General features: G+C 37.5%; 1 protein-coding gene across 3 annotated transcripts in view; it reads right to left on the bottom strand.

Moving 5' to 3' along the window:
* Positions 1-12,613: 12,613 nt before the first annotated feature.
* The window catches only part of LOC124619726, an 885,033-nt gene continuing 871,347 nt past the window's right edge, over positions 12,614-26,299 (bottom strand). For all 3 annotated transcript variants that reach the window (XM_047146293.1, XM_047146294.1, XM_047146292.1), the window contains 2 exons: positions 24,799-24,967; positions 12,614-14,498 (listed from right to left, as the gene is read on the bottom strand). In XM_047146293.1, the coding sequence (XP_047002249.1) occupies positions 13,510-14,498; positions 24,799-24,967 (1,158 nt within the window). In that variant the 3' untranslated portion in view covers positions 12,614-13,509. The remainder of the gene's footprint in view (positions 14,499-24,798; positions 24,968-26,299) is intronic.

Genomic DNA, 26,299 nt, shown 5'->3' with positions numbered 1-26,299 from the left:
GCAACCTCTTCAAGAAAAGAAATAGGCAAGGCTCTAATAAAGGCAGTGTACCAGGCTGCCCAACATATCAATTTCTGAATAAGCTGTTGGAAAGGATTTAGTTTGACTAAAATAAGAAATTGACAAATACGATAGTAAAATGAGAGCGCTGAACAAGATATTTGGAGGACATAGGAAACAAAAGAGACTCACAGCACAGGTACAAATAACCCTCAATGAGAGCGAAGGCAAGTGAGCTTCAAAACACAGGTGCATATCACCATAAATGAGGGTGAAGGAAGGCGGGCTGACATAATGAGAATAAACATAACACAGACATTTTCAATCCACTAGTGCATACACAGGTGGTCCAGCTGAGCTGGGTAGATGCTATAGAATACATCAATGATATAAAGGCAATCAAAAAGTTTCCATCTGAAGGCCATATAATCCAGAATTAGTATGCCAATCGGGCAAAATCACCATGAGCATTAAGGCAACCATCCCACTGATGCACTAGATTGAAGATACCTGTTTGGACACCATGTCCTGCTGCGGGCATGTCTAACAGGAATTGTTGACCCTTCAAGGTCTTTTGTAAGGAACGAAGGACTGATAATTGCATAGGGAGAGATCAGGACTGTAGGGTTGGTGCTCAAGTGTCTCCCACTTCAGTGTTGTCTGTAAGAGATGAAGTTGTCCTCTCCAATTGGCTGGTGTCTTGTGTCAAATTGTGACCAGGATGGAACTTGGTGCACTGTTCCCCAGTGGTGATTTTTGATAGATGTGCTGCCCCATACACAATCTTCATTCTCTTGAGGATGTCCTTCAGCAGCCAAGAAAAGGATAACAGCACTCAAATGGAAATGTTATGATTGCCCCTCAAATGACAATGGCAATCTCAATTAATTATGGGGTGGCAAGGCAACTGAAATGGGAACTCTTGCAGTGGGCCACCATTCAGACAAATCAACTGCTATGGATTAAAGAAGCAGAAGAAGAGGTATTAAATACAAACTCAGGAGAAATTCATCACAGCACACATATAAACAGAAACAAAGTTACACTACAAATAAACATTGAGGACTGAAATGGCTCTGAGCACTATGGGACTCAACTTCTGAGGTCATTAGTCCCCTAGAACTTAGAACTAGTTAAACCTAACTAACCTAAGGACATCACAAACATCCATGCCCGAGGCAGGATTCGAACCTGCGACCGTAGCGGTCTTGCGGTTCCAGACTACAGCGCCTTTAACCGCACGGCCACTTCGGCCGGCTTGAGGACTGAAACAAGTATTCCAACATACAGAGCTGTACAACAGTTACAGACCTACATCAAACTGAAACTACTCAAGTGTGGAAACTGCTGAAATTAACAATAAAAAGCAGATTACAAACTGCACAGAAGACATCATATGGTGCTAATTGTGGGAAACTGCAGGATGATGACTCATCAGACAATGTCACACAACATATTTACACACACACAAATTATACAGCAGCAAGACTTGCTGTTGCTGCATACACAAAGGAGAATCAAAGTCAGAAAACCCCATATGACAACATAAAGTGTTGGGGCTACATTAAGCTAGTAAGCTCTGTCTCAGATGGATTTACAGATGTGAATACATAAGTGAATACTGCAAACCCAAGTGATGTAAGTGTAAGTGATGTCTTCACAACACCTAACTCCCACCACACATGAACCATCAATCAAGAATAACGGCAAGGAGAGAAACACTGCCTCACCACTGGATGTTGCTGTGTCAGGCTCTGCATCACTGACATCAAATGATGCAGAGGTGCTGCCACAATCAGTGAGCTGTGTTACAGGACTGCTTCTAGTTCTGAAGAAATAGACAGCATGGAGAAATTGACTCCATCATCAATGCTGACCAACACAGAATCACTATCTATCTGTCACCATCTAAACTATGAGACTATACTCAAAGACATTAGACTAAATAGACTTGAAAACAAAGATTTAGTTCAAACTGCACAGTGGCTAGTTACATGACTAATACACCCACTAGAGAATAATACCTGTTATTCAATGATGCAAGAGACTGATTGTATGATGTTAAGATCAGAAAGCCTACCAACTGACCCTAGAGAACTACATGATATTCTAATTAAAGTGTGAGCGAGAAGATCTGAAACATTGAACCTTGACCAAATCTACAAGGACTTAGTAAGAACATGTGCTGAGACACACTTCGATCACACTAAGTCCACACTGCAGTCTTACAGTTTCATTGAATGGCAGTCATTAAGATATTGTGACTTAATGCCGCAGCAAATTAGGCAGAGTGGTGGAAGAGCTTGGTGCAGACTTGATGTCTCTAAGAACCTTAAACAAGGGAGGCAAAACTAACATTCCTCTCCCCTACTTATGCCCCCCCCCCCTCCATGTCATAGTGATCTCTAGAGATAACCAAAGCATGGTAGCTATCTATCATGGCAGTAATAAATGTGCCAGCAATTGTACAACTGTCCATTAGCCACGTTGTGACAGTAAAAATTGATGCCAAACCAAGACATGGGTGACAGCAACATTTTATGCCCAACACAGCCGTAAAAGGGACCGTTACGCTTAACAAATACAAGACATGGCAGTTTATGCAGCTGACAGACCATTAATTATGTGTGCAAAAATAAATAAGCACATGCTCCATGCTGTGACAGGCACAACTGATGTAAGGTGACAAATAATAAGTGATATCAAACTTGTACATATTAAACAAAGAGGTCAACCACCCACATGTCTGGCCACACAAGTTACACTGATATCGCAGTGGTAAGTGAGAGGGCCTTGAGATCGATAGTCAATTGAAAAGTATTGGAAGAACTTACACAGAGTGACCACCTGTACTTACAGGGACTGCAGTTAATAGACTTACAGGCTTTGACAATAAGAATAAGCTTTTCCTGAATAATGGCCAGTCAGCCACAGGAAACCCCCCCCCCCCCCCCCTGTCCCCGGCCACACTCTTTGGCTCACATGGATGGCTCCATGTTGTGTTTACTTGCTGGTATGTCCTTATTACATTGCATACAATGTTTTTGATCACCCAATTTTTTATTCACTGACATTCCACCCAAGGACAGTATGGTTTTAACTATGAGGGTTAGACCTTCTATATTTTATGCCACATTGTTTACTGTGTTTTAATGTCTATATGCACCTAATGATGTGGCTGTAAGTGCCTTAATAAAATTAATTCAGAATACAACTGTTGTGGAGTGCTTGCCAAAAAATGTGCAGATACTCTGACCACAGAATTGTTTGAAATCAACAGATGACACAAGATGTTTGCATATCTTAGAGAATTGCAGATACTTTCAGTGCTATATAACAATCTCCTTGACTCTTGTAAAGACAGAATAGCAGAGTGACTTGCTGTACATTGTAAGGTTGTGAAGAAAACCAGTAACGGATTCCCACAGTGCTCTGTCTGTAGGCCAGTTTTTTGGAGTATTGTCTTTGAACGAATACAACTGGTAGAGGAATGTGAACACTTCAGTGGAGTCATTGCTTATGCAGATGATTTGTTCATGATAGTAGCAGCTGACTGAACAGCATACACAGATAAACAACTGGTGTAAAAGCAATAAATTCATAGCAGACAATGTAACAGCCTACATATTGCTGAAAGGCAAACTACAAAGGAACCCTAAGATCAAACTAGACAAGGCTTCCATAACACAGCAACACGATACCTTGGCATATACACTAATAAATCACTTAACTTCCATAACAACATACAGATATTTCTGATAAGACCAAATGACTATTATGCAAACCAACCAGTTGTTGTTTTTGTGGTCTTCAGTCCTGAGACTGGTTTGATACAGCTCTCCATGCTACTTTATCCTGTGCAAGCTTCTTCATCTCCCAGTACCTACTGCAACCTACATCTTTCTGAATCTGCTTAGTGTATTCATCTCTTGGTCTTCATCTACGGTTTTTACCCTCCACACTACCCTCCAATACTAAACTTGTGATCCCTTGATGCCTCAGAACATGTCCTACCAACCGATCCCTTCTTCTAGTCAAGTTATGCCACAAACTCCTCCCCAATTCTATTCAATACCTCCTCATTAGTTATGTGATCTACCCATCTAATCTTCAGCATTCTTCTGTAGCACCACATTTTGAAAGCTTCTATTCTCTTCTTGTCCAAAGTATTTATCGTCCATGTTTCACTTCCATACATGGCTACACTCCATACAAATACCAAATACTTTCAGAAACGACTTCCTGACACTTAAATCTATACTCGTTGTTAACAAATTTCTCTTCTTCAGAAATGCTTTCCTTGCCATTGCCAGTGTACATTTTATATCCTCTCTACTTCGATCATCATGAGTTATTTTGCTCCCCAAATAGAAAAACTCCTTTACTACTTTAAGTGTTTCATTTCCTAATCTAATTCCCTCAGCATCACCCAACTTAATTTGACTACATTCTATTATCCTTGTTTTGCTTTTGTTAATATTCATCTTATACCCTCCTTTCAAGATACTGTCCATTCTGTTCAACTGGTCTTCCAAGTCCTTTGCTGTCTCTGACAGAATTACAATGTTATCAGAGAACCTCCAAAGTTTTTATTTCTTCTCCATGGATTTTGATACCTACTCTGAACTTTTCTTTTGTTTCCTTTACTGCTTGCTCCATATACCAACCAGTATAAACACTGAAAACTGTAGATTACCACTTGTCACACTTTGCATGTATCTCTTTGTGAGCTTTGAGTTGACCATATGTCTTGTGGCCAGTACATGGGCACACTGCCCCAGCTTCGTTACTAACAAAACAGCTGTTTGGCAAAGGCAAAGAAGTGTGCTGCTCAGGATATTGACAGCTTTGCAGTCCAAATCATCTGAAGCTCTGTGTGTGACCTTGGTAATATATTCATTAGACTGCACTAGCCCACTCGGCTAGCCTTGTGGTCTAACGCACTGCTTCCCAAGTGGGAAGGCATACTGGTCCCTGGTACGAATCCGCCCAGCAGATTTGTGTCAAGGTCTGGTGTGCCAGCCAGCCTGTGGATGGTTTTTAAGGCAGTTTTCCATCTGCCTCAGTGAATGTGGGCTGGTTCCCCTTATTCCGCCTCAGTTACACTACGTTGGTGATTGCTGTACCAACACTGTCTCCACATATGTGTGCACCATAATTACTCTACCATGCAAACATCAAGGTTACACTCGTCTGGAATGGGACATTCCTGGGGGGGGGGTCCAATGGGGGCTGAACCGCACAATAACCCTAGGTTCGGTGTGGGGCAGCGGTGGGGTGAATGGACTTCTGTAGCCTGTTGTGGGGTTGTGTACCATTGAGGGCTATGGTGGGGATGAAGCCTCTCTCTGGTACCGAGCACCGCGGGTTTTGAATCCACACCAGATGGCACGGAACTCGATGACCACTAGAGGTCTCTGCAGCAGTCGTGCCATATGCCATGGCTGCTCGCGCTCCTGGCCCCGAGTCTAACGTGAGGGCGCCACTGTAGAGCATGTGGTCCCAGCAGCCAATAGCGACATACCCTGTCATGTATTTAGGTGGCTGCCTCTCACTCAGTGAGGCAGTCTGGTATTCTCGTTGAGTCAGTTGATATCTCCCTTACAGACATCGTGTTTAGGTTGCGTGTGCTACTTCCCGTTTACGAGTGGACGTTGTTTTTGATTTCTTGAGGTTATCTCTTGTGACCCCATTGCTTAATACTTTGTTGTTGATCTTGTTAGTCTTGCTCAGTTGTCCGTCACCGTGCTTGTCCTATTCCCCTTCGTCCGTCTTGTTTGTTCGCAGACCGCTCCCATTCGGTCACACCACATTTTCGTTAGTGGCAACCCCGCTACCATTCCTGTCATGGTTACAACACCTCTCCATTGTTTCTATGTCCCCAGTTCAATACATACATACATACATACATACATACATACATAGGCTGCACCATCAGATATCAGGCCATAGCTTATTGCCTCAACTTTTGAAGACTGGACAAGGTAACTACCATAACAGGGGAAGAAATAAGAGACAAATATAACTTAAAGAAATGGTGGAGATGGGAATGGGATAGCAGTGATAAGCCCCAGATAGTTTATACTTTATTCCTCAACATCAGGGAATGGCTAGGAATGAGATATATTGGAAAAGCAGAGGCATCATCCACTTCCCATCTGGACATACGCCATACCCAGTGAATTTACACTGCATGAAAGGGAAGGATGTACTTGTGGGGAGAGAGGTTCCACAGAGCACCTTATGATACACTTCACACTTCTCACACAGGCCAGATGACTAGAGCACACATACAAGGACTTGTACCATGTGATTAGCGATGAAACAGCACTGAAAGAAATCAGTTGTATGGCAGATTCAATATCAAAGGCCCCAAACCTTCAGTATATACAAGAAGGCCAAACAGAGTTGACATAAGACCAAGGGAAATACTAAGGCTCAGTCTAGGTATAATGGGGATCAGCGAAGTTAAATGGAAAGAAGACAAGTATGGGATAATATCAATAGCAGCAGAAAAGGGTATAATGGGAGTAGGATTCATTATGAATAGGAAGGTAAGGAGAGGGTGAGTTACTGTGAACAGTTCAGTGATAGGGTTTTTCTCATTAGAATTGACAACAAACCAATACTGACAACAATAGTTCAGTTATACATGCCAATATCGCAAGCAGAAGATGAAGAGATAGAGAACTTATCTGAGGATACTGAATGTGTAATTCAGTATGTCAAGGCCAATGAAAATCTAACAGTCATGAGGGATTCGAATGCTTTTGTAGGAGAAGGAGTAGAAGAAAGGGTTACAGGAGAATATGGGCCTTTTGGTAGGAATTAGAGAGGAGAAAGAATGCTTGGGTTCTGAAATAAATTTTAGCTAGTAATAGTGAATACGCTGTTCAAGAATCACAAGAGGAAAAGGTATGCTTGGAATAGGCTGGCTGGAAGATATGGGAAGTTTCCAGTTAGATTACATCATGGTCAGGCAGAGATTCTGAAGTCAGGTATTGGATTGTAAGTCATATCCAGGAGCAGATATAGAGACAGATCACAGTTTAGTAAAGATAAACAGCAGGCTCAAGTTTATGAGACTAGTCAGGAGGAATCAAAAAAAAAAAAATGAAGTGCAATATGGAAGTGCTAAGGAATCAAGAGGTAAGCTTGAAGTACTCTTAGGATACAGATATTGCAATATTGAATAGCACAGTAGTCAGTTAAGTTGAAGAGGGACAGACATCTCTAATAAGGAAGGGGAATCACAGAAGTTGGAAAGGAAAACTTAGGTACAATGAAGGTATTTGCAGATTAACCATGGGTAACAGAAAAAATACTTCAGTTGATTGATGAAAGAAGGAAGTACAAAAATGTTCAGGGGAATTCAGGGATACAGAAATACAAGTCACTTAGGACTGAAATAAACAGGAAGTGCAGTGGAGCTTAGGCAAAATGGCTGTATGAAAAATGTGAACAAATCAAAAAAGAAATGATTGTCAAAATGACTGGCTCAGCATATAAAAAAGCCAAAATAACCTTTGGTGAAATTAAAAGTAAAGATGGTAACATTAAGAGTGCTATGAAAATTCTACTGTTAAATGCACATGAGAGAGTGGGTAGGTGGAAAGAGGGCATTGGAGGCCTCTGTGAGGGAGAGGACTTGTCTGATGATGATATAGGAAAAGAAACAGGAGTTGACAAGGAAGATATAGGGGATCCAGTCCCAGAAACAGAATTTAAAAGACCTTAGGACAACTTAAGATCAAAAATGGCAGAAGAGGTACATAAAATTCCATTGGAATTTCTAAAATCAATTGGGGAAATGGCAACAAAATGACTATTCATGTTGGTGTATAGAATGTATGGGACTCTTGATATACCATAAGACATCTGAAGAAACATAGTCCACACAATTCCAGAGATAGCAAGAGCCGACAAGTTTGAGAGTTATTGCACCATTAGCTTAACAGCTAACAAGAATAATATACAGAAAAATGGAAAGGAAAACTGAGGATCTGTTAGATGACTATCAGTTTGGCTTTAGGAAAGGTAAAGGCACCAGAGGGGCAGTTCTGACATTCTGGGTGATAACGGAAGCAAGACTGAAGAAAAATCAGGACACTTTCATAGGATTGCCTGACCTGAAAAAAGTATTTGACTATGTAAAATGGTGCAAGATGTTTGAAATTCTGAGAAAAATAGGGGTAAGTTGTAGGGAAAGATGGATAATATACAATATGTACAAAACAAACAGGGAAAAATAAGACTGGAAGACCAAGAACAAAGTGCTTGGGTTAAAAATTGCTGGAGAGGGATGTAGTCTTCTGCCCTTACTCTTCAAAGAACCAATGCTAAAAATAAAACTAAAAAACAGTTCAAGAGTGGGATTAAAATCTGAAGTGAAAGGGTATCAGTGATAAGATACACTGATGACATTGCTATCCCCAATAAAAGTGAAGAACACTTATAGGATCTGTTGAATGGAATGAACAGTCTAATGAGTACATGATATGGATTGAGAGTAAATCAAAGAGAGTGGGAAGTAGGAAAACTGAAAACAGTGAGAAACATAACATCAGAATTACGGATTGAAAAGTAGATGAAGTTAAATAATTCTTCTACCTGGGCAGCAGTATGACTCCTGATGGATGGAGTAAGGAGAGCATAACAAGTAGACTAGCACTGGCAAAAAGTGCATCCTGGCCAAGAGATGTCTGCTAGAATCAAATGTAGAGGAAGAAATTTCTGAGAATGTATGTTTGGAGCACAACATTCTATAGTAGTGAAACATGGACTGTGGGAAAACCAGACCAGAAGCAATTCAAGGCATTTGGGATGTGATGTTACAGAAGAATTCTGAAAATTAGATGGACTGATAGGACAAGAAATGGGGAGCTTCTCTACAGAATCAGGGAAGAAAGAAACATATGAAAACCACTGACAAGAAGAAGGGACAATGATAGGACATGTGTTAAAACATTGGGGTATTGCCTCCAGCCTAATAGAGGGAGCTGTAATGGGTAAAACTGTATGGGGAAGACATAATTTGAAATACATTTGAGGATGTAGGTTGTAATTGCTACTCTGAGATGAAAAGGTTGGCACAGGAGAGGAACTAATGGTGGGATTCATTAAACCCATCACAAGACTGATGATATATAGACATAGATGGTGAAACTGACCCAAGCAATAACACAGATGATGATGATGACAGCTGCCTTGAATAAATCCCCTAGTATGTAAGCCAAGACAGGTTAAAGCTGTAAAGTAAATATACTCTTAGGCACATAGTGTACTAACAGCACGAACCAGTGGTTGGTGCATGGCTTGACATCTTTCTAAGGTATTCCCCATAACTCCCCTGCCACCCCACCCCCTTTCTGCTGAATTTAGGTGGCAGGAATCAATAGCTTATCTTTAATCTTTCCTTTCATCTTTAAACTTCCTTCAGTTTCAGTAAATTACCAAAATTCTTATTTAACATTCACCATTTCCATTAATTGATTACTTAAATTTTCCTTTGCAACTTATCATTGTTACTTAGATTTTTTATTGCTGAAAACAGTGTTTGCTTGGAATAATGAACAATTTATAGTACCACATGGAAAAATAATAAAATGTACAAGCTCTTTTTAAAATAATGGGCAACAGATCTCTAAATATTCAATACATAAAAAAGTGGTCTTCATTCTAAAGACTAATTTGATGCAGCTCTTTGTACCAATCTATTCAGCACAAACCTCTTCTTGTCCAAATTACTACTGCAACCTATACACATTTGAACCTGCTTACTTTATTAATCCCTTAGTCTCTCTCTACAATTTTTACTCCCCACAACTCCCTCCATTACCAAACTGATGACTCCTTCATGCCTCAGGATCTGTTCTATCAATCTATCCATTCTTTTACTCAAGTTGTACCATAAATTTCCTTTTTCCAGAGTTTGATTCAGTAACTTCTCATAATCCACCCATCTAATCTTCAGCATTATTCTGTAGCACCACATTTCAAAAGCTTCTGTTCTCATTTTGTCAGCACAGTTTATCATCCATGCTTCATTTCCATACAAGGATACACTCCAGACAAATACCTTCAGAAAAGACTTCCTAGCACTTACATTTATATTTACTGTTGACAAATTTTGTCTTTCAGAAACACTTTTCTTGCTATTGCATTTTATATCCTCTCTACTTCAGCCATCGTCAGTTATTTTGCTTCCCAAATAGCAAAACTCACCTACTACTTTTATTGTATCCTTTCCTAATCTAATTCCTCCAGCATCACCTGATTAAATTAACTACATTCCATTGCACTTGTTTTACCTTTGTTGATGTTCATCTTATAAACCGTTTTTGAGACACTATCCATTCTGTTCAACAGCTCTTCCACATCCATTGCTGTCTGATAGAAATACAATGTCATCAGCAAATGAGAATGCTTTTATTTGTCATCTCTGATTTTTAATTGCTTCTCCACATTCTTTCTTGGTTTCTCTTGCTGTTTCCTCAGTGTTTTCCTTTCATATCCTTCAACTTGTAGAACTGCAGTCTGGTTTCTGTACAAGCTTAGATAACCTGTTGCTCCCCATATTTTATCTCTGCTAGCTTCACAATTTCAAAGAGTGTATTCCAGTCAACATTGTCAAAAGCTATAAGGAAAGGCATTCTATAAACACAGCATGCCTTTCCTTAACCCATCTTCTAAAACAAGACACAGAGTGAGTATTGCCTCCATGTTCCTCCGTTTCTCCAGCACCCAAACTGATATTCCTTAAGATCAGCTTCTCCCAGTTTTCCCATTTTTATGTAAGTAATTCATGTCAGTATTTTGCAAGATGGAATTATTAACTGATATTGCAGACACCAATTAGCAACTGCCTTCTTTTGAATTGGACTCATGACATTCTTCTTGAAGTCAGAGGATATTTTGTCTATCTCAAGATCTTGTACCACAGTGGAATAGTTTTGCCCTCTCATGAGAATGTTGCTAATTCTGAGGGATTGTCGTCGTCTTCAGGGGCCTTATTTTGACTTAGGTCATTCAGCGTCTGTCAATTTCTTTTCATTTTCACCTGCTTCCTCTTTTCTTTCTACAATATTGGCCTCAATTTTATATCCCTTGTATAGCCCTTCTACATATTCCTTCCAACTTTCAGTTTCCCATTCTTTGCTTAATACTGGCTTTCCATCTGAACTCATAAAGCTGCTTCTCTTTTCTCTAAGGATTTCTTTAATTTTCCCATAGATGTCATCTATCTTTCTCATGCCTCTACAGCCAAGCATTTCATGTTGAGCCTTACCTGTTTTGTCATTTTGCACTTGCAGTCAGTCTCAAGCTTTAGATATCTGCATTTCCTTTTGCCTGATTCATTTTATGCATTTTTATATTTTTTCCATCATCACTTAAATTCAGTATGTCCTGTGTTATCTAAAGATTTATGTTTTTTTGTGTATTTGATCTTCTGCTGCCTTGACTATTTTTTTTCTTAAACCTGCAACACATGTGTTTACACTTATGTGGTACCAGCCTACAAGAAGCTATTTGTGGGCCAGCTTGTGAACTTCATATTACATCACAAGGGTAAGCCACTTGTTCAGATTCAGTGTTTAATCATACATAACCATTACCTATGCCAAAATACATTATTCATTCCTTTATAATCTTAATGCAATATCATTTTTGCATTTCATTCATGTGGTATTTGCATATGCAATAAGGCCATATTTTTTGTATGGTCCTAAAATTTTCTGGTGGCTCCATAAAAACTTAAGTGCATATTAATTTTCAAAACTACCAACAGTATTTTGACTCTGATGGCTTCTCCCCCTCACACATCAAAAGTTTCCTTACCTTACAGCTGACTACCTGTGAAAATGGAATATACAGATTGAATAGCAACTATTAAAATGTGCTGAATGTTGTGTAACAGATTTTCTTAGCTTTCTGTAGCTTTTTCATGTTCTCTCATCCCTGTGAAATTTTATCTATCTCAATAATGAATATGAAGATGTACCGGTACTGTTCTTATCACTCGGTTGGTACCAACCCAATGACACCAACCCCCAGAGCTATCTATTTTTTATAAGATCTTGGAATCAGGATTATCCTTCCTTAAGACACTCCTGCCCTCACCCATATGCCAGTTATGCCAACAATTGAACCTGAGAAATACTCTGAGGCAGCAGGATGCCTGTCCTGTTCCCGACACCAACTCTCATAAGCTACGCCTATGTAATTAGTCCAGATGGAAGACATGTCCTGCGCATTCATCCATCAAGAGAGAAAGGTATCTCTTACTGAATACTGCTGAAACAACGCATCAAAAAAATTACATTATCTAAGAATTCCACTGTATATCAGTCTGTGTTGATGTGACTAACAATCAGTTATCCAAAGGCAATGTGACTGTGATCAAAAGTAAACTCGGTGTCACAAGCCACTGCTGTCAATTTCCAAAATTTTGCTCTCAAAAGCGTTCTCAGAGCATTACCAAATTAATCAGATCATTTGTAGTCATTTATTTTGCCTGATATTATAATGGTGGTGATGAAAAAAAAAAAAAAAAACAGAACTGTATTTATTTAGTTCAAATACTGGACTCACTATAACTAAAGCACATGGAAAATTTCTTTCAAATTTTTATTTTCAAATGTTATTGCGTAAATGGAAATTCTACATTTTGTCATTTTACGTACAGTATATACATCAGTTAGTACAAAATGAGATGCATGATTTATGTTTACTTCGTAGCACTCCATTAAATTATTCACATTTGAAAATTTATCTTCCAGGGTCTTGCATATAATGAGTGATCATAGTTTTTCAAAATCAGTATATAGTTTATAAAGTTAAGAGTATTTTTGAACAAGCATATTCAGAACCTTTGTACCTAATCATATTGTGTCTAGCAATGTTTGGATAATCTTTTCAGCCATTATGCCTCAATTATCCCTTTTAAAAGTGTAGAATTTTAATTTCTGAGCACATGAATCATATTTGTACAATCTTGAAATAGTGTGTGTTCATCTGAGCTTTCTACATATAGAATGGAGACATACACTGAAAATTTGTTAACTGAAATTCAATGACCAGGTATAAGGAAGTGAAAGGTGTGGAAATGGAAGCTTGCTCATTGCATACAAAAGTATTTCTGCAATATGCTCACAATCTGATGTGTATCTGTGGACAAAAAGCTAATATTCTGAGCAATGGATACTTTTGTATTGGACTGCATTGATACACTTCTGTTAACTATTGAAGTGTAACATAATGCAGTGCAGTACATATTTATGTGCATGTTTGAATTTCTTCCTTTGTTCTGATACAGAATTAAACATATAATCAGATGAACATGATGATTTTTTTTATAAATTCAGTAAATGTGTTAAATGCGACATCACAGTTGCTTACAACAATTAAAATTCAGCCATTATATTATCTGTATTGATAACAGTACAGATTTTTTGCAGATAATTCTGACAATTTTAAGCATTCTGAAAGCTAAATAATGTACAGTCAATATCAGCAAACTGTATCGTAAGTTACTTCTTCCTTTAGCACTGCACTGCTCTCACTGCCACTATCAAACTGCACATAATAATAATCTTCTTTGAGTTTCTCTGCACCTCTGTGTTTCAGAAAATAAAAGTCTAGTTTTCTGACATCTCTAGAGGACGAATTCTTTGGCTCACATATTTCTGCATATATATTTTCTTCATCAATAGTATTCTCACCATTTTTAAAATTGTTTACTATTGCATCTGCAACATGAGAGTAAGGGAGATCATCAGGTGAAAGTGACAGTCCAGATGATACCTCTTTGTTCCTTAAATTTGCATTTGGAGGTGGCAAGGGAGGACTCTGAATTCTTTGCTGTAGATGAGATGTAGATGCAGTACGACTTTGGCCAGATATTGCAGATGATACCTCAGGCTGATACATTGATGGGTAGTTTTTGTTGTTGATATATTGCTGAACCTTTGGAGATACGTGGTTATGGTGACAGCGATTTTCACTCGGTGGACCACTGTCGGGTGGTATTCGTGACTCGTTTCTCGGTGGCACAGCAGGAGGCAGGTTACGCCCTTCTTCTACCTTTGCATTTGCATTTCCATTATATGGCATGTAAGTAAATGATGCAGACTTCTTAGTTGCTTGTCTTGTTTTTATTTTCTCTGCCTTCTCCTTGGATGCTGGTAATGGTACTTGCAGTAAGGTCTCATTTGATGGAAATATATGATGTGTCACTTTAATTTGACGTCTCCAGCGATCACCATGTTCACGACAAAATGCAAGCACACCCTGGAGTAGAGGTGATTTGAACATTCGCATCTCTGTCTCGTGGTGCAGTAAAGGTCGTGACAGCAGAAACTGGGAGTCTGCATCGATTTCGAGGAACTTTGGCTGCATCTGGGATGTAAACTGTCCATGACAAGAGAGATCAGCATCTGGTGGCAGTGTACATGCCAGGATAACATCTTCCTGCTGGCAGCTTTCAAGCCAAAGATTGCCTGGAACATAAAAAATGGAACAATAACAAAATGATAGTTTAAATAGTAACTACTGTTGACAAATGCTTATAACTGTCTCAAGTCTAAAACCACTGATCATGAAAAATTCCTGGCAAGAGTGGTTAACATTAGATATTTTATTCATTTATTTATTCCTTCCTTTCATGTTGTAAGATAGAGTTTCACTCTGCACAGTGACACTAGTTTCTCTCATCTACAGTGAAAGTGTGTTGGGCATGGGAGACTGAGGGAACTTGGGCAGTGTGTCATTACATAAGGGACATGCCCAGCTACTACTGTACCAGTGCCTTGCTACATTGAGATTATTTGAAATAAAATACTATGACCCATAAGTAGGCTGCTGCTTACATTTCACTCCATCTAGGAACTGTATACTGTGGAATCACAAGGGCTGAAGATAAGCTGCCGAAACTGGAATATGGTGTACATATCAGGAGAAATGTAATGTCAAATGTATAATGGGCTGAAGAAGGCCAAATTGAGTGCCAGTCAGGATATGTCTTAGTCCAAAGAGACATACCAAGGAGGGTATGGAGGATTAGGATGTATTATTGATAAAAGATTGAAATGAAGATGCTGTATCTGAAGATCTGGCAAAAATAGTTCTAAAGATAACTATTAGAAATCGTACAAGTTTAATGCCTAATATCATTCCACACAGAGTAACAGGCTGAAAGTCTATAGACAGTGTTTAAAAAAATGAAAACCGAACTGTAGGAAAATTGTGGTTTATAATGTGAAAGTAATGATGAAGCTGAGGACTAAAAGAGATAGCATATTAAATACATTTATCAAGAGAAATCTAAATGGTTACTGGGTTTGGAAATAAAGAAATAGCATAGGGTACTGTGGACTTAATGTGACTCAACATTTTTGCTTTCCACAGCCTAATAAAACACGGAACTGAGTTAGCGAGACAATTAGTAATTAAACAGAAGTCCATATAATTAAGCACAAACAAAGAAGATAATCAAAACTGAAAATGAAGTAGTTGTTGGCTTAAATATTAGAAATAATACTGTAACCAACATTTTGTTGGAAACAAAATTTCAACAGAAACTTGATAAACAGAAGAAAATAAGAGCCTATTATTAGTCCAGTACTATAGAATTTGCAGAACTAACAATTTAGAAACATTTACAACAAGGATGTAAGTGATAGCTGAGATCCAACTAAAGCCTAATGTCTAACAAGAACCTACTACCAAGTGAGGTGGCACAATGGTTAGCACAATGGACTCACATTTGGGAGGATGACAGTTCAATCCTGTGTCTGACCAATCTGATTCAGGTTTTCTGTGATTTCCCTAAATCACTTCAGGCAAATGCTGGGGTGATTCCTTTGAAACGGCATGGCTGACTTTCTTCTCCATCCTTCCCTAATCCAATAGGACCAATGAACTTGCTGTTTGGTCCCCTCCCCCAAACTAACCAACTAACCAAATTCAGAGGCTCAATTTTCACTGTGAAACCTATGAATATTCTCTTATTCTAATGCCCCATTTATGAATGGAATGAAATGTGATTTATTAGTCTTATTACATACTGTATACAGATCATTGAATCTGTTGGGCAGGAGACACGTCAAGTTTACAAAAAGTATAATAATTTACAAAAGGTCTTTTTACACTGTTTTAAGAATGTTATCCATTATAGATGAACAGTTTGCAAGTATATCTAATAAAAATACATATAACACTACAATATATGTTACATAGTAACAGTTTACAGATTAATAGTCTCTGTTCAAAGTGTAAAACTGTCTTCCATGGGTTCTTCAATGATAAAATAACATTTTTCTCTAAAATGTTATGATGTAATCTTTTCAAAGAGCCAAAGACTGAAGAATTTCATATGGCTTTCTTCTGTCACAAATCAATTATTATGGACTGTTTTTATAGGACACAATGCTTATGATTTAGAGACAAAGTCTATCTCTTGAAAACATTTATTAGTTTTACTCTGTTTTTATGGAACCAAGATTCAAGTTTTCCTAGCACATTTTGTACACTATCTGTAATTTTTTTCTATAGTGTCGTTTTCTATCAGGACTGAGGTGTCATCTATGAACAGGACTGAATGAGCATTGATACTTAATGATAAATCATTGACATACAACAAAAACATGCATGAATGCAGTAATGAACCCTGTGGTACCCCTTAAACCCTTAGGAAATAGTTTTTCATTTGGAGTAGTAGTTAACTGAGTTTAGTTTTAAAATAACTCATTTTTCAATCAGGTAGGAATTGAACCACTGTAATGCAGTATCCTTGATCCCAAAGCTCTTAAGTTTGTGGAGTTTTAATAAATGGTTAACTGAATTGAAGGATTTTGTGAGATCACAGAATATTCCTGAAATCTTTTTATTCTAGTCCAGTGAAGACCAGTTTTCTGAAATAATGGAAGGCTCCTTCAGCATTCCCTTTACTGTAATTTACACAAAACAGACAGTTGTAGGAAGCAAGGATTACACTCTATTTATTCAATGACACTGTTTTGAACAACATGAAGACTAAGATGTGGGTCTTCAAAGATTTCTTAAAAATTCATATACAGGGTGTTTATAAATGAATATCAGGGTTTTAACATTTTATAATATTTATTATATTAAACTTACAGTTATAAATGATATGTCAAATGAAATAGCAACTCAAACAGTTTTACCAAGCACCTTATAAATGTTCAGTGTGAGCACCATTTGTCACATGGCACACATCAAGTCTATAGCCGAGTTCTTCGCAAACGTTGATAAGTGTGTCTTCAGTGATTGTAGCAACATATGCTTCAATCCAGTTTCTTAATTCAGGGAGGTCTGCTGGTAGCGGAGCCACATACACACAATCCTTGATGAAGCCTCAAAGGAATGCATGGCGTTAGGTCGGGTGAATGTGGAGGTCATGCAAAGCAAGCCCTGTCATTGGGCCCCTTGTGGCCTATCCAGCACTTGGCTATAGACTTTATGTACGCCGTGCGACAAATGGTGCTCACATTGAACATTTATAAGGTTCTTGGTAAAACTGTTTTAGTTGCTCTTTCATTTGACGTATCATTTATAACTGTAAGTTTAACGTAATAAATATTATAAACCATTAAAACCCCGATATTCATTTATAAACACCCTGTAGTTTACAAGATGCAATGAAAAACTGTTGAGATTATGAGAATGAATGTGTTTCTGAAATGTTGTCAAAAGATGAAGACAAAGACAACTGACACATAAAAAGCAAGAAACACTTGGGAATGATTGAATAATGGTAGAGATGAGAAGACCAGAGAGAGATGTGGAGAAAGAAAAATTTGCAGAATCATTCTGACACAATATACATATTAAGACAAGACCTGATATTTGGAACAACTGTATAAAGCCATTCATTTACAAGGAGAGGAAAGCTCTTTAGGCTTTTGTTATTGGTATAAAAGCAGACACCCAACTTACTTTGTACATTACAAGCTTTAGCTTCACTATCAGCACTTTGTGGAAACGTTACTCCCATTAATTGCAGAAATATAAGTTTTTGTTGTCCACAATCTGAAATTTGGTTTGAACACTGTAGTGCTTTTTTAGGCATGGTTCTAATGGGTATGGTATGTCTTTGTTTCCCTCTCATTTTGAACTGATTTACGCAGCCAGATACAAGGGGACCTTTGGATCAGTAATACTCTGAACCATGGTACAGCTACACATTTTTCACAGAGGTGAAAGGAGCAATAACTGACAGAAAAAAATCCCAAGACCAATGGAGGATTGGATTCTGAGCCTTAGGATTTGCAATTTGAGACACTTACTCACTTGGCACTGAGCCACAATCTCTATATATAAAAGGCAATGTCCTGACTGACTGACTCATCACTGCCCAGCCCAAATTGCTAAGGATACAAAGCTGAAACTTGGGGAAGGTGTAGAGTTTATGCTGTAGGCATAGTTTAAGAAAGGATTTTTCGAAATTCCAACCCTAAGGAGATGAAATAGGGGATGAAGGGTTTTTTGGAGAATGTCGCTATTAAGGCAATTTTGAAGCTAGATCTACAAAAATTGGTATTAGGTTTCTCAGTCAGAAATAAAGAAATATGTTTTTCAGCATTTTTTAAAATTTTACCCTATGGGGATGAAATAGTGGGTGGAAGCTTTTTTTTGGAAACATATCATTATTAAAGAACTACTAAAGTATTTTTAAAGCAACATCAATGTTGTTGTTGTTGTGGTCATCAGTCCTGAGACTGGTTTGATGCAGCTCTCCATGCTACACTATCCTGTGCAAGCTTCTTCATCTCCCAGTACCTACTGCAGCCTACATCATTCTGAATCTGCTACGTGTATTCATCTCTTGGTCTCCCTCTACGATTTTTACCCTCCACACTGCCCTCTAATACTAAATTGGTGATCCCTTGATGCCTCAGAACATGTCCTACCAACCGACCCCTTCTTCTAGTCAAGTTGTGCCACAAACTCCTCTTCTCCCCAATCCTATTCAATACCTCCTCATTAGTTATGTGATCCACCCATCTAATCTTCAGCATTCTTCTGTAGCACCACATTTCGAAAGCTTCTATTCTCTTCTTGTCCAAACTATTTATCGTCCATGTTTCACTTCCATACATGGCTACACTCCATACAAATACTTTCAGAAACGACTTCCTGACACTTAAATCTATACTCGGTGTTAACAAATTTCTCTTCTTCAGAAACGCTTTCCTTGCCATTGCCAGTGTACATTTTATATCCTCTCTACTTTGACCATCATGAGTTATTTTGCTCCCCAAATAGCAAAACTCCTTTACTACTTTAAGTGTCTCATTTCCTAATCTAATTCCCTCTGCATCACCCAACTTAATTCGACTACATTCCATTATCCTCGTTTTTCTTTTGTTGATGTTCATCTTATACCTCCTTTCAAGATACTGTTCATTCCGTTCAACTGCTCTTCCAAGTCCTTTGCTGTGTCTGACAGAATTACTATGTCATGGGTGAACCTCAAAGTTTTTATTTCTTCTCCATGGATTTTAATACTTACTCCGAATTTTTCTTTTGTTTCCTTTACTGCTTGCTCAATATACAGATTGAATAACATCGTGGAGAGGCTACAACCCTGTCTCACTCCCTTCCTAATCACTGCTTTCCTTTCATGTCCCTCGACTCTTATAACTGCCATCTGGCTTCTGTACAGACTGTAAATAGCCTTTTGCTCCCTGTATTTTACCCCCGCCACCTTCAGAATTTGAAAGAGAGTATTCCAGTCAACATAGTCAAAAGCTTTCTCCAAGTCTACAAATGCTAAAATTGTAGGTTTGCCTTTTCTTAATCTAGCTTCTAAGATAAGTCGTAGGGTCAGTATTGCCTTATGTGTTCCCATATTTCTACGGAATCCAAACTGATCTTCCCCAAGGTCGGCTTCTACCAGTTTTTCCATTTTTCTGTAAAGAATTCGCATTAGTAATTTGCAGCCGCGACTCATTAAACTGACAGTTCAGTACTTTTCACATCTGTCAATGCCTGCTTTCTTTGGGGTTGGAATTATTATATTCTTCTTGAAGTATGAGGGTATTTCACCTGTCTCATACATTTTGCTCACCAGATGGTAGAGTTTTGTCAGGACTGGCTCTCCCAAGGCTGTCAGTAGTTCTAATGGAATGTTGTCTACACCCGGGGCCTTGTTTCGACTTAGGTGTTTCAGTGCTCTATCAAACGCTTCACGCAGTATCATATCTCCCATTTCATCTTCATCTACATCCTATTCCCTTTGTATAACATTGCTCTCAAGTACATCGCCCTTGTATAGTCCCTCTATATAATCCTTCCACCTTTCTGCTTTCCCTTCTTTGCTTAGAACTGGGTTTCCATCTGAGCTCTTGATATTCATACAAGTGGTTCTCTTTTCTCCAAAGGTCTCTTTAATTTTCCTGTAGGCAGTATCTGTCTTACCCCTAGTAAGACAAGCCTCTACATCCTTACATTTGTCCTCTAGCTATGCCTGCTTAGCCATTTTGCACTCATTTTTCTGACGTTTGTATTCCTTTTTGCCTGCTTCATTTACTGCATTTTTATATTTTCTCCTTTCATCAATTAAATTCAATATTTATTCTGTCACCCAAGGATTTCTACTAGCCCTCACCTTTTTACCTACTTGATCCTCTGCTGCCTTCACTACTTCATCCCTCAAAGCTACCCATTCTTCTTCTACTGTATTTCTTTCCCCCATTCTTGTCAATTGTTCCCTTATGCTCTCCCTGAAACTCTGTACAACCTCTGGTTTAGTCAGTTTATCCAGGTCCCATCTCCTTAAATTCCCACCTTTTTGCAGTTTCTTCAGTTTTAATCTACAATTCATAACCAATAGATTGTGGTCAGAGTCCATATCGGCCCCTGGAAATGTCTTACAATTTAGAACCTGGTTCCTGAATCTCTGTCTTACCATTATATAATCTATCTGGAACCTGTCAGTATCTCCAGGCTTCTTCCATGTATACAACCTTCTTTTATGATTCTTGAACCAAGTGTTAGCTATGATTTAGTTGTGCTCTGTGCAAAATTCTGACAGGCAGCTTCCTCTTTCATTTCTTACCTCCAATCCATATTCACCTACTATGTTTCCTTCTCATCCTTTTCCTATTATCGAATTCCAGTCACCCGTGACTATTAAATTTTCGTCTCCCTTCACTATCTGAATAATTCAATAAATATTGGTATTTGATTCCTCAGTTACATATAAAAAAATATGTGTTTCATTGTTTCTGGAAATTGAATCCCTAAGGGGGTGAAATAGGGACTAAATTTTTTTGTTTAAATTTTTTATTGTGAAAGGTTTTTAAGTTTAAATCTATGAAAATTTAAATTCGGCTTCTGAATTAGAAATAAAAAATTACATGTTTCACTGTTTTTGGAAATTCAATCCCTATGGGGGTAAAGGGGGTAGATACAAGTTTTTATGGAAATATTTCACTGTGAAAACATTTTTGAAGCTAGTTCTATGAAAATTTGTATTTGGCTTCTCTGTTAGAAACAAAACATATCCGTTTTGGAAATTCAACCCCTAAGGGGGTGAAAATGAAGGTGACATATTTTATGAAAATATTTTACTGTGAAACTCTGTTTAAAGCTAAATATATGAAAATTGGTGTTTGGCTTCTCAGAGATGAATAAATACGTGTTTCATTGTTTTTGGAAATTCAACCCCTAAGGGGGGTGAAATAGGGTCAGACTAATTCACTGATTCATCATTGCCCAGCCCAAACCACTAAGGATACAAACTTGAAGTTTGGAGAGGGTGTGGATCTTATACTGTAGGAATCATTTAAGAAGGGGTTGTCTGAAATTCCATTCTCAAGTGACAGAAATAAGGGATGAAAGACTTTTTGAAAGTGGGTCACTATTAAGGGAATTTTGAAGGTAGACCTATGAAAACTGGTATTTGGTTTCACATTCAGAAAATAAAAAATACATGTTTCAGCATTTTTGGAAATTTGATCACTAAGGGGGAAAATAGTGGGTGGAAAATGTTTTTGAAAATATATCATTATTAAAGGACTACTAAAGTATTTTTAAAGCTAGGTCTACGGACTTTGATATTTGACTTCTTGGTTACAAATAAAAGATTTGTGTTCAGTTTTCTCAAAGTTGAATCCCTAAGTGGGTGAAATATGTTATTAATAGATTTTATTATGAAAGAGTTTTTAAGACTAAATCTATGAAAATTTAAATTCAGATTCTCAGTTAGGGGGAAAAAAAAATGTTTCAGTGTTTTTGGAAATTCAACTCCTATGGTGCTAAAAGGGGTGGATGAAAGTTTTTGTGGAAATATTTCATTGTGCAAGAGTTTTTGAAGCTAGAGCTATGAAAATTTGTATTTTGGAAATTCAAACCCTAAGGGGGTGAAATAGATGGTGAAATATTTTATGAAAATATTTTATTGCAAAAGCACGTTAAAAGGTAAATCTTTGAAAATTGGTGTTTGGTTTCTCAGTCAGGGATGAAATTTAAACCCTGAGGGAATGAAACAGGGCCAGACTCATCACCACCCTGCCCTGCCCTACTGCCAGGACAAAAACTTGAAGTTTGGAGAGGGCGTGGATCTTATTTTGTAGGCGCTGTTTAAGAAGGGATTGTCTGAACTTCCACTCCTACGGGGATGAAATAGGGGAAGAAAGGCTTTTTGAAAGTACATTGCTATTAAGGGAATTTTGAGGCTAGAACTATGAAAACTGGTATTTAGTTTTCCAGTCAAAAAATAAAAAAATAAATATGTTACAGCATTTTGAATTTTTGGGAATTCAACCACTAAGGAGGTAAAATAGTGGGTGAAGGTTTTTTTTAAAATAAATAATTACTAAAGAACTACTAAAGGATTTGTAAGGCTACATCAGTGACACTTGGTGTTCAACTTCACAGTTAGAAATATTAAAAAAATTAGTTATTACAGTGTTTCTGTAAATTCAGCCCCTAAGGGAGTGCAATAGGGGATGAAAATTTTTAAGAAAATATTTTGTTATAATAAAAATTTTGAAGCTAAATTTATGAAAATTGCTATTTCACTTCCAAGGTCTGATTGACAAAAACTTTGGACTCCAGCTAGCAGAATCACTTTTTGGTCACAAGTACATTTGGAAAAGACAGTGCTCATTTGGCCTTAATTATCACGAAACGCTTAGAAGATGTTGCAATATTTGAACAACATAAAAATTTGATTAAATAAAAACAAAAAAATCTCTGCAAGCCATACAGTCCATGTGAGCGAAGCATCAAGTGCTAAGCTAGTGTTAAAATATGCTAAACATGAGAACACTGGCATACACAGTAATAAGTAATCCATTGGATGTATTGCTTAAAAAATGAAATTTGTCTCCATCTGCAATTGAACAATGAGTCATCTTTGTTATAGGCTGGATCATTGTATCTGCTATCTGACAAGGAAGATCTTCTTGTCTTTGGCTTTGTTAGGTTTGTCTCTCATATCCAATGCTGGCATTAAGAAGTCACATTCACAACGTACAAATTAATATTCAGAAACTATGAATTAGATGGTGTTTTAACCCACACATATTATAAAAATGGATGTCTGTATGTGTGTACATGCCACACATTCTCCTAAACCACTTGACTGATTTCCACTAAACTTTTTACACATATCCCTTAATGCCACATAACAATAGCTGTGGGGATAAGAGCTACCTAACTATAATAGTTCAGGAGATGTAACATCACAAACAATTAGATGTGTTAAATCTGCTGCATCATGCGTGACATTTAAATTTATTACTTCTTCCCTACTGGCTCTATTTGTAACATATTTTACTTACAGTATCCACATATGCTGCTGAATACACCTACACAAATATATTTTTGTAATACACGCATTTCATGATATATGACAAAACACTGAGATGCATGAAAAAATGTCACATCATGCATGAAGTTTTAATACATTTATTGTTTACTACTATGACACTCCTGCAGTGAGTCAACTTAACAAAATGCCTGGCATCTGGCAGTGCTTTTAACAGCTTTCAACTGGAAAGCACAAATGGATGTAGGCAAAAGCAATAGCTGTCTACAGAACTGTGAAGAGGCATTGCCACAGAGACATTTACAAAATCGTGTTGTTGATTTGTGAAGCAGTTGCATCCAGTGTACAGAAACTGTCTGGGATCTTTCTACAACTGTTTCATACTTTCAAAAGCATTTTCATGGAAAGATGGAAATGAATTTTTACAATATTACACTATGAACACGGTTAATTTCTTGTTTTTGTCTCTAATAGAAAGTTGGCAAAATGAATACCCAGGCAATGCAAGTTTTGTCAGCTAGTAACTTAATAAGAAGCATATATTATTTTGTACCGTGATTCGTTTTTTAAAGTATAATTGGCAAATTGACTGATTAATTATACATGTCATGTGCAATAATTTCTTCAGTGTGCATGGTTCTCTGTAAATTGAATTGCTATTGCATACTGTAGTACAATTTCAGTTTGATATGCTATTAAAATAATTTTTTGGTGCTTATGTTAAAGTTTCTAAAGAAAGAATAAGTTGCATGTGATGATTTATGTCTTTGCTGCATGAAAGTTCTAACAAAAAGACCCACTTTCCCAAAAAATTAAAAATAAATTAAAAATCAGGTCACTATGAACAATATCATTGATTACACCATATAGGCTGCATATTGTGGTCAGCATATTATAGGAAGGTCTTCCGGCTTAACACCATTTCTGTGTACTTGCTTCATCACTACTACAACTACACTGTAAATGTCTTTGTGAGTTAATAGGATATTTAGTGTCAGTACCTGTAAAACCAGCAGGTAAAGGTGATGGCAATGGTCCTGCCACAAGGCACACTCTGATTGGGAACTGTCCGTCCCTGAGCAGGTGTGAGAGCTGAGACACGATGTGCGTCTCATCCAAACCAGACACTGCATACAGCTGACCAGTTGTTGTCAATGGGATGAACACCACCTGCAGGAAACATTCAACCATGTCAAGAGTATGGGTGCAAAATGACATTTATTAACCATCTGGGAAAAAATATTTGCTGCAACACAAAAACATTACACATGGTTCCAGTCACAAATTGCTGAGCTTTTTTTTTTTTTTTTAAGTTTCCTCTGCCTTCATTTCATTCATTGAATAATCAAACATAGGCTAAGTTGTGTGTTTGATTTATAGTACTCCTTTTTTTAGGGTGGCTGTCATGGTAAATTTAAAAAGGAGCTTGGCTGCTGTACTTGCAACATTCTTAAAATAAGCCCCCAAAGCTAGTTTTCAGCAATTATTCACTAGAATGAAATCCTTATAAAAACAGAGACAAAAATGGTGGTTGGTTTGATTTTGTGATTGTAAGAACTCACTGGTAATTTTCCTCCACTGTGAAACATTTTAGATCATTGTAATGTTGCAAATGTTAAAATTTCTTTTCCTGAAGTCATTTCATGCTTTCCATTTTCTCATATTTGTGTCAACGTATATTACGTTAGAATCTAAATCTATGTTAGAGAAAAACTCTTGTTTCTCTTGTTGCCTTTATAAACCTTTTGCTTTCTCTTTCTCTTTCTTTGTTCTCTTTGGCGAGTTGAAAAAGATAATTCAGTAGTACAAGAGGGAGAAATTTAAACAGAGCTAGTATAACGAAAAAGAAGACACAAACAGTGCCATGAAAAAAATAGTAATAGATTGTAAAACAGGATGTGAAAACAAATCTCAAAAACCTTTGAAAATAGCAAATATAAATTTAGTGTTAAAACGTGAGAGAGGAGGTTCACAGGGAGATAGAGGAAATAAAGATATTAAAATGAGAGTATGCAATAAACAGTAGAATTGATTTCAATTTGCACTGGGGATTGGTAGTGGATGGAGGAATCAAAATTACCCATGTGGTGACACAAGCACTAGTGCCCTGCAACCAGTCCTGGAGAATGTTTCATGCATCAGGTAAGTTGTAATTGCCTGAGGTGCTTCAGCCTGGTTGTTAGACTGTCAGTGATCATTATTATTTGTGTATTTATGACCACAATTCCGAATTAACATTAGTATATCTGAATGGGAAAATTTGTCCTTCCAGTTATCACTGAAATTTCTGAAAACATTTTGGTGACATTTTTGTTTTATTTACCATACAATATCCAGATCTATTTGTGCATCTTAGCAGGGATTTCTCTCAGAAGCACAATGACTTCAGCACTCATGAACAGCGGACTGATTTCTACAGTGAACCACAAAAAGTTGAATAATAATTAATCTGTCTTTAACAGAACTGAGTTGTTTGGAAATAGTTCCAATGAAGTGACACCT

Source organism: Schistocerca americana, chromosome 6 (genome assembly GCF_021461395.2).
Source record: "Schistocerca americana isolate TAMUIC-IGC-003095 chromosome 6, iqSchAmer2.1, whole genome shotgun sequence".
Lineage (NCBI taxonomy): Eukaryota > Metazoa > Arthropoda > Insecta > Orthoptera > Acrididae > Schistocerca > Schistocerca americana.
This window is presented reverse-complemented; position numbering and strand designations above follow the sequence as displayed.